Source organism: Myotis brandtii, unplaced genomic scaffold (genome assembly GCF_000412655.1).
Source record: "Myotis brandtii unplaced genomic scaffold, ASM41265v1 scaffold123, whole genome shotgun sequence".
In the NCBI taxonomy this organism is placed as follows: domain Eukaryota; kingdom Metazoa; phylum Chordata; class Mammalia; order Chiroptera; family Vespertilionidae; genus Myotis; species Myotis brandtii.
Window position 1 is genome coordinate 8333231 of NW_005354291.1, and position 9267 is coordinate 8342497.

General features: G+C 40.5%; 1 protein-coding gene across 4 annotated transcripts in view; it reads left to right on the forward strand.

The window, feature by feature from the left end:
• Positions 1 to 6498, forward strand: part of LAMA2 (laminin, alpha 2) — a 476871-nt gene extending 470373 nt beyond the window's left edge. For 2 of the 4 annotated variants that reach the window (XM_014533789.1, XM_005858976.2), the window contains 3 exons: positions 731 to 861; positions 4371 to 4593; positions 6228 to 6498. In XM_014533789.1, coding sequence (XP_014389275.1) covers positions 731 to 861; positions 4371 to 4593; positions 6228 to 6382 — 509 coding nt within the window. In that variant the 3' untranslated portion in view covers positions 6383 to 6498. The remainder of the gene's footprint in view (positions 1 to 730; positions 862 to 4370; positions 4594 to 6227) is intronic. The other 2 variants (XM_014533790.1, XM_014533791.1) reach the window with 1 other exon arrangement.
• Positions 6499 to 9267: the final 2769 nt, after the last annotated feature.

The window sequence follows — 9267 nt, forward strand, 5'->3', positions numbered from 1 at the left end:
CAGTCACTGGAGCAAGCAAGCCTCCCTGTTCGCTTCAGTGCATGGCTGCCGGCCGCCATCTTGGCTGACAGTTAATTTGCATAAGGATATGCTGATTAGCCAATGCGAAGGGTAGCGGTCATACGCTAATTACCATGTTTCTCTTTTATTAGTGTAGATAACCAGTAGCTATGAAATGCAATGACCACCAGGGGGCAGATGCTCCAACCAGTAGCTATGATGTGCACTGACCACTAGGGGGCAGACTCTCAACACAGGAGCTGCCAAGCGATGGCAACTTTGCAGAGTGCCCTCTCCGCACTCTGGGACCCCTCGGGGGATGTCGGACTGCTGGTTTTGGCCCGATCCCCACAGGCTAGGCCAAGGGACCCCACCTGGCAAAGGGAACCCACTCACTCCGCAGATGCCCTTTGAGCCCCAATGACACCCCAGGTGCGGCTGGCCAGGGAGGACTGCAGGAGGTTGTGTCTAGACGTGTGTCTGGCCCTTCTGGCCTAGTCCCACCCTGCCAGCCACCTTCTAATTAATTTCCTTTCAATGTGCATGAATCTGTGTACCAGGCCTCTAGTATAATATAATAGTTGAAGTACAGGCCATATGAAAGTTTGGAACTTAGTTATTTAATTGGCTAACATCTGAATTGAAATCTAGTAAAACAGTTCTATTATACAGATTTGAATTAATAATCCCTAAACTCTAATCTACAATTTTTAAAATCTTTATTTTATAGTTGGTGGGTTCAAAGTGGGATTGGACCTTCTTGTGGAATTTGAATTCCGCACAACTAGAACCACCGGGGTTCTCCTGGGAATCAGCAGCCAGAAAATGGATGGAATGGGTATTGAAATGATTGATGAAAAGGTAAGCGGCAGCTGTCTACATATTTCTGATTTCTTCATGAAGCTTGTTCTTTAATGAGAGAAAGCTAGATTGTATCTTTTCTCCTTTCAATGTGCATGAATCTGTGTACCAGGCCTCTAGTATAATATAATAGTTGAAGTACAGGCCATATGAAAGTTTGGAACTTAGTTATTTAATTGGCTAACATCTGAATTGAAATCTAGTAAAACAGTTCTATTATACAGATTTGAATTAATAATCCCTAAACTCTAATCTACAATTTTTAAAATCTTTATTTTATAGTTGGTGGGTTCAAAGTGGGATTGGACCTTCTTGTGGAATTTGAATTCCGCACAACTAGAACCACCGGGGTTCTCCTGGGAATCAGCAGCCAGAAAATGGATGGAATGGGTATTGAAATGATTGATGAAAAGGTAAGCGGCAGCTGTCTACATATTTCTGATTTCTTCATGAAGCTTGTTCTTTAATGAGAGAAAGCTAGATTGTATCTTTTCATTCTGCAGGGATTATCTCAATTATGTGTGTTTTTAACACACTTATTCTGTAGATCAATGTAAACTTTAAATGTGCTAATCCTACAGTAAGCCAATTGTGTTGACTAATAATGGATGGAATAGTTTTAGATCTCAAGCTCTTACTGTTCTCCTCTTTGTAAATATAGTTTATGAAACTCTTGGTTTTAGTGGGGAAGGAAGTAGGAGTCTTCGATTGTCTAAAATCAGTCTTTGCCTCTTATAGTAATAGGTGGCTAGCTGACATATTGGTGTCTCAATTTCTATTTAAAAGCATCCATATACCATTTCAAAAAAGAAAAAAGTTATAATAAATTTATATTATATAATATATTTTGTTAATTTGCTTACAATGGATGATCCAATATAAACACCTCTTTACTCCTTGGCTGCCTATCAACAGCCCCCTGCAGTGGGACTGTTACCAGTGGGAGTGGAGTTCTTGCAATGTCAGGAGGAAAAGAATTTCTTGAGACTCGAACAGGAGAATGAGTAATATTTATTTGGGTGGAAAATAAAACCCTGGGCTTCCAATTGTCCCATTTCCCTTCATCCTAACATGGAAAAACTCAGCCGGGTCAGAATAAAGGCCACTGCCCATAGCTCCTGCTCCACATTAAAATACAGTCCAATCCAGCATCTGTGTGTCAGGTCATGTGGTTGTGGAGAGAGAACACACAAACACACAGATGAGTGAGGGCCATGGAGCAAGAGAGAACAAGACAGTAAGGGAACCCTAGCCAGTTTGTCTCTGTGGATAGAGCGTCAGCCTGTGGACAAAAGGGTCCAGGGTTCGATTCCGGTCAAGGGCACATACCTTGGTTGCAGGCTCCCCCCTTGCACGGGCTCTGGTTGGGGCTCATGCAGGAGGCAACCAATCATGTGTTTCTCTCACATCGATGTTTCTCTCTGTCTTTCTCTCCTCCACTCCCACTAAAAGTCAATGGAAACATATCTTCAGGTGAGGAGTAACAAACAAAAAAAGACAGCGAGGTAATTCTTCGAGGATTTTAATCAGGAGCTTCTTCAAGCTAATCAATTAACTTTCCAAGATTTCCACACTTCTTTTTTTTTTTTAATATATTTTATTGGTTTTTTTACAGAGAGGAAGGGAGAGGGGTAGAGAGTTAGAAACATCGATGAAAGAGAAACATCGATCAGCCGCCTCCCGCACACCCCTCACTGGGGATATGCCCGCAACCAAGGTACATGCCCTTGACCGGAATCGAACCTGGGACCCTTCAGTCCGCAGGCCAATGCTCTATCCACAGCCAAACCGGTCAGGGCAGATTTCCACACTTCTATGGGGTTGTCCCCTTGGAGGAAGAGCATGGTGTGAAGCTATAGTTGCCTGGTGAAGCTTCCAGGTGACTTTGCTTTCTTTCCTTTATTCATATTAATAGCAAATTACAACGATAACAGGACCACCTGTGTATATATACTTTGTAAGATAGGGGGCAGGTAAAAAGAGGAAGGCAAAGCAAGAAATTTCACAAGTTTTCTTTCTGGCTATTAAATAGGAATCATACTTCAACTCTGTTTGTTTTTCCACTCATAGGGTACTGTTGCCTCCCAAGAAGAAACACCGCATCATGATCCAAAATATGCAATCCTTTGCCTTCTCCTTGCCTCCTCTGGGCCTTCAAACTATCGTCAAAGGAAATAAAGCAAAAAGATCCAGGAGCATAGAGGCTAAAGGGGGAACAAATAAGCAACACTTCATAGTTTTGCCAGATTTTCAAAACATGCTTTCCCTACATCTTGGAATAAACTTCATTTCAACACCTGCTTATAATCACAGTTACTATCAACTTGTCAGGGTATCAAGTTCCACTACCATGCCCCTGGATTCCTCTCCACGCTACCGTTATTGCAAACTCCACCCAATACAGTAAAATCTTAACTAATATTTACACCACGGCATAGTTTACAAACTTTTCACGTATTTTCTTGTACGTTTAATCTTCCTTTTAAAACTCCTGTTTCTTTTACCTTGTCAAAAGTGTTGCCAGATGGACTGTTTTTAATGTTTCAGTATGTTTCTTTTCTTCGTCAGCTTCAAAAGAATTCTGTCATCTCGAATTTCAGGGACCCGTTCCGTGTTACTGAAAACAGCTTTTTCTCATTTAGGCAAGAACTACCAATCTAAGTGCTTCATTGTTAAGAATTTAACTGGCCTTCTGGTCCAAAGTCTTTGGCACCTGTGACATGAAGCCTGCCCCCAAAAAGTAATTTATGTAACTCTCAATCCTATATATGAAATGGAATCCATAAAGGGAAAAAAAAAACCACATATGAATAAAACATCAAAAGCTTAAATTGAAAAAGAACCAATAACCTTTTAAAATGAATTTGTAAGCCAAATTAATGAATCACTCTAAACATCTTTTAAGAAAATGTTATAAGGTTCACTAAGAACGATCACATTTTAAAAAGATCTATGGTAGAATTTTCCCTGTTTATTTGTCAGCTAGTCTCGAGTTATATGTCACATTTTCTAAAAGCAGATTTATCGCTAGCCTCACACATCTTGCCTACTGCTCCCAACAATGCCCCAAAGCAAAGATCATAATTTGTGACTCCTGGTCTTTAATTTGTGTTTCAGTTTTAGTCATTTTTAAACATATTTTTATTTGATTTTTTTTTTTGAGAGAGAGAGGGAGAGAGAAAGGAAGAGAGAGAGAGAAACATAGATGAGAGAGAAACATCGATTGGCGCCCCCTGCATGCCCCTCACCGGGGATCGAGCCCACAACCCAGGCATGTGCCCTGACCGGGAATTGAACCAGGGCCCTCTTGATGCATAAGTGGACCCTCAGCCACGAAGCCACAGCCGCTGGGCAGTTTTAGTCATTTTTGTTTTTTTTTTAATTTTAATGACCCCATTATGTTCATTTCAAACTACTCCAGCTGATGTCTTTCCTAGAGACCTGACAATTTTTATCATGTGAACCATCACATGAAACCGTCCATGACTGTTCACTTCGTTCCTTTCTAGATTATGTTTCACGTAGACAATGGCGCCGGCCGATTCACTGCTGTCTATGATGCCGGGGTCCCAGGGCATCTGTGTGACGGACAATGGCATACAGTCAGGGCCAACAAGATCAAGCATCGCATTGAGCTGACAGTGGATGGGAACCAGGTGGAAGCCCAGAGCCCAAACCCAGCCTCTACATCAGCTGACACCAATGACCCTGTGTTTGTTGGAGGTTTCCCAGGTGAGCATTGTCTACCCCAGTAAAAATTCCTTTGCTGTATTGTGCTCATGATTTTTAAAACATTTATATTTCTATAAATATGTCCAAGAATGTGTGCTTAAGTAGACTTGCTTCCTCGCTTTAGAATCTGCTCCCATAAATAACACCTTCCCTCACATTTCCAGCGTATAAAATGAGCATATTATTTATATAAACCACATGAGACTGAACTTTTCATGATAGCCCCCAAGTTTCATTCATGGGGTGATGGAGGATAGTGGAAATGAATTTGGCTTATAAAAGGTAAGAGGCATTTAACAATAACCAAGGCCAGGGTTGGTGTTCTTTCTGAATTTTTAAAAATTAATATACCCGAGGAATCATAAAAGGTTATGGAACTTATTTCCTCAAGCTCTGGAATTCATTGGGTTAAATGTAGCTAATTTCCCCCTTAGGTTATTTTAGAGTTTATACTTATATTACAGGGAAACCCAAGTAATAACTGCAATCAAAATCCCTCTCCAGCACATTAAAAATAGCCTGTGAACTGCAGAGAGTTACCTGAAGTGCCTATAAACAAGAGAGCCCAACTTGATGAGAAATAAGCCAAGTGCCTCTTAACAAGTACGGCACTAACAGACTCCTGGAATGGTCTTTCAGCATTCTGGCAAGAAGCTTTTGTCCCCATGTATGGTTAAGCTCCTCTGCTTAGCAAAACAAGCAACATGTATATTCAGCAGTGGTTGACTGAGGAAAAGCTACAGGATTCTAATGAGGACCAATTCAGAGCGCCTCTTTCCAAAGTGGTTTCTGTTTTAACAAGTAGGTTTTAACAAGACCTACTTCTGCTTCAATCAGGATAAGCCCTGAGATAGTATAAAGAAGATAATATTTTTCTTCATTCACAGCCTATGAAATGATATCCTGGTTAGCACCTAGTAGGCCTGCTGAGAGACAGGAGTCTCTCCCTAATGAGAGGAAGATTTTGCATACGTTTTCAACCAATTTTACCTTTCGAATTTTATTTTCACAATGTAAGAATGGAATAAGTCACCACTAAAAACCCATGTCTGAATTCAGTAAAGTACTTGATCCATGGCTTTGTTAACTGTAAAAGTGTTCATTCTAAACCAAATTATTTGTTTGATATCTTTAAGTGTGTGCCTCCAAATTTTATAATCTCTATATAAATATAAGCCTAAGCAACTGTCCGACCATTTGAGTAGCTATGACATGCACCGACCACCAGGGGGCAGATGCTCAACGCAGGAGCTGCCCGGCTGCGGTGACTTGGCAGCTGTGGTTCTCAGGTGACGCACCTGGAACCAGAGAGAAGGGAGCCTGATTCCGGTGTCACCCGAGAACCACCCGCCTGCAATCCGGGACCCCTCGGGGGATGTCGGAGAACCGGTTTCAGCCTGCGAAGGCCAGGCTGAGAGACCCCGCCGGTACACAAATCTGTGCACCGGGTTTCTGGTACATTACCATAAAAAGCTAGTATTTCTCTACAAGTTTAACTCTTAGTAAAGCTAAGAATCACTAAGTTTGCATAAAAACCTTTCAATTTAATCTCAAACCAGCAGTTGACTTTGAAACATGCTCTTCTGTATAGTGGCTGCATTTCAAAACTGCGCCCTCTTTGCTTTGCTTTTCAGATGGCCTTAACCAGTTTGGCCTGACAATCAACGTTCCGTTCAGAGGTTGCATCCGATCCCTGAGACTCACCAAAGGCACGGGCAAGCCGCTGGAAGTTAATTTTGTTAAGGCCCTGGAACTCAGGGGCGTTCAACCTGTGTCATGCCCAGCTTAATAACAAAAATATGTTTAACCCCCCAGGAGGGTTCTTCAAAACAAGTATATCAAGTAAAACAAATATATTTTACCTGTGTATGTTACGAAAACTAATCTGTGCATGTATATTGAATTATTTCTGTATTCAGATGGTGCTAATTCAGATCCAAGACTGAATTTTAATTCCAGTTCTTTCTCAAGTCCATGAATATTAAACCAACCATTTCATTCTAAATAATCGTTTGTTTTGTGTGATTTTTTAAATATGTTTTTATTGATTTTAGAGAGAGAGGAAGGGAAAGGGAAAGAGAGATAGAAACATAGATGAGAGAAACATCGATTGGCTGCCTCCTGCACTCCCATTATTGGGGATCCAGCCCAGGCATGTGCCCTGATGGGGAATTGATCAGGTGACCTCTTGGTTCATGGGTTGACGCTCAACCACTGAGCCACACCGGCTGGGCATTTTGTGTGATTTTTAAAGGTAAAAGGCAACTGACCATAAACTGTTGAATTTGCAACATGCCCTAGAGCAGTGGTTCTCAACCTTCTGGCCCTTTAAATACAGTTCCTCATGTTGTGACCCAACCATAAAATTATTTTCGTTGCTACTTTATAACTGTAATGTTGCTACTGTTATGAATCGTAATGTAAATATCTGATATGCAGGATGGTCTGAGGCAACCCCTGTGAAAGGGTCATTTGACTGCCAAAGGGGTCGCGACCCACAGGTTGAGAACCACTGCCCTAGAGTCATCTCAAGAAGAGCTCAAATGTAATTTGTGAAGGCGCCTTTTTTTTTTTTTTTAACTAACTTCTATTAATACTTTTATCATCCTTTTCCATGTATGTCAGCTTTGGCTTTCTGTCCATATCACTGAAACAACAGTGGATTTGGCATGTTTGATTGGGAGGAAATCAGCTCCCATACTCCCTCTGTTTGTGAAAGCATTAGCGAATCATTTCTCTGATCCAGGTTCATTAAAAGGGAGTTTAACTAGCTCTATAAGTGCATACCTTTTTAGTCTGAAGGTAGAAAGTATAGATCAGATTCAGGCCAGAGAGCTTAATTACTTGATTTTCTTGTTTGAGAATGATTTATAGGCTTTGGGTAGATACCAGAACCAAGCTCCAGAATAACAATTAAGCACACATCTTATATAACAGTATTAACTTAGAGCTTTGGGCTCTACATTTTCAGTGAATATAACACTCTACAATAAGTGTAAGATATAATACTAAAATGAATTGTTCACTTACCAGTAAACAATAAACCAGTAACTTAAAAGGCATATATCACTGAAACATTTTTGTTGAAATATAACCTAAAAATTTTATTTCCTAATATAATTTCTGTGCTTGGTGTTTATTCTACCCAGTATTTCAATTATCTTCAAAGGCGTCTGTGAGAAGACTGGCCTCCATCTTATTCGGTATCTTAAGAAGGAAACATTTCATTTGCCATCTTCCATAGAAATAGTTGTGGTCTAGTAATGCAGAATAGTTAAAAGAACAACTTCCCTCACAATGGTAATTTTAGCAAAAAAAAAAAAAAAAGTATGATTTTCATTGGGAAGGAAGGTGCTGTTTCTAATCAAGGCACTGGCTACCACACTGTTAGCATTTCATCACTGGCTGGCTGCTTGGTGTAATTTGTCCACACAGCTGCATTCTATACCAAGCAGTTCTCAACCAGGCTCCATTTTGGAATTACCTAAGGAGCTTAAAAAAAAACTAGTGCCCAGTCCAGCGATTCTGATTTGGTCTAGATGTAGCCAGGGCATGAAGAGTTTTTAAAAGGCTTCCTAGGTAATTCTAAGGTTCCATAAGGGACAAGAACCACTGTTCTAATGAGAAAAATTATATACTGCGCCAACAAAGAGTTGTAGTCATTAGAGCATCCTACTGTTAACTTTGTCTTGACTTTGTCTTGGCCATTTACACACACACACACACACACACTATGTATATATATATTCTAGTTAATGCTTTCTGGACAATCTTTAACTAATAAAACTCTTTGAAAACCAATGTGTTTTGAAAGGGAAGGCATTACTTCTGCACTGAACATTGGTATGACTTGGGCTTATTCTGGATAATGAGTGGATAAACAGGAATAAAGAGGCTAGGTTCCTAAATTAAAAGCTAATGCCTTTCTTTCCTGAATCCTGAACGAAAAGGTAAATTGAAAGCCAGGGTACTTAATTGGCACGCCTATCAGAGTTAAGCCCAGCTGAAGTCAATTTGTAGGTAAGTGCCTTGGAATGGTAGAGTTGGAAGGGTCCTTTAGATCAATAAATACAGTGACTCAACCCTAGCTAGACATTAAAATTGCCTTGGGAGCTTAGGAAAAGAAAATATAATAAAATATTATATCTCAATATTACTCCAGACCTTAAAGTATAATCTCTGGGTAGGGTTCTGCCTTTGGCATTTTCTGAACAACTCCAGTCGATTCTAATGTGTGACGAAGGCTCAGAACTCCTGGGCTTCTACTGCCTCTTTGCTTTAGGGCAGCGGTTCTCAACCTGTGGGTCGTGACCCCTTTGGCGGTCGAACGACCCTTTCACAGGGGTCGCCTAAGACCATCCTGCATATCAGATATTTACATTACGATTCATAACAGTAGCAACATTACAGTTATGAAGTAGCAACGAAAATAATTTTATGGTTGGGTCACAACATGAGGAACTGTATTTAAAGGACCAGAAGGTTGAGAACCACTGCTTTAGGGGGAGAAGCTACAAGGAGCCCAGGGAGATTTGATGGTGTGCTCAAAGTCTCAAATTAGTTATGTTTCCAGGTAGACCTGGGAAAGTCGATCTAAACCCAAGCAGAATTAATTGAATCCAGTGTTGGCTAAATTTGTCCCATACCAATCCATACTCCAAAGTGGAAATTTAA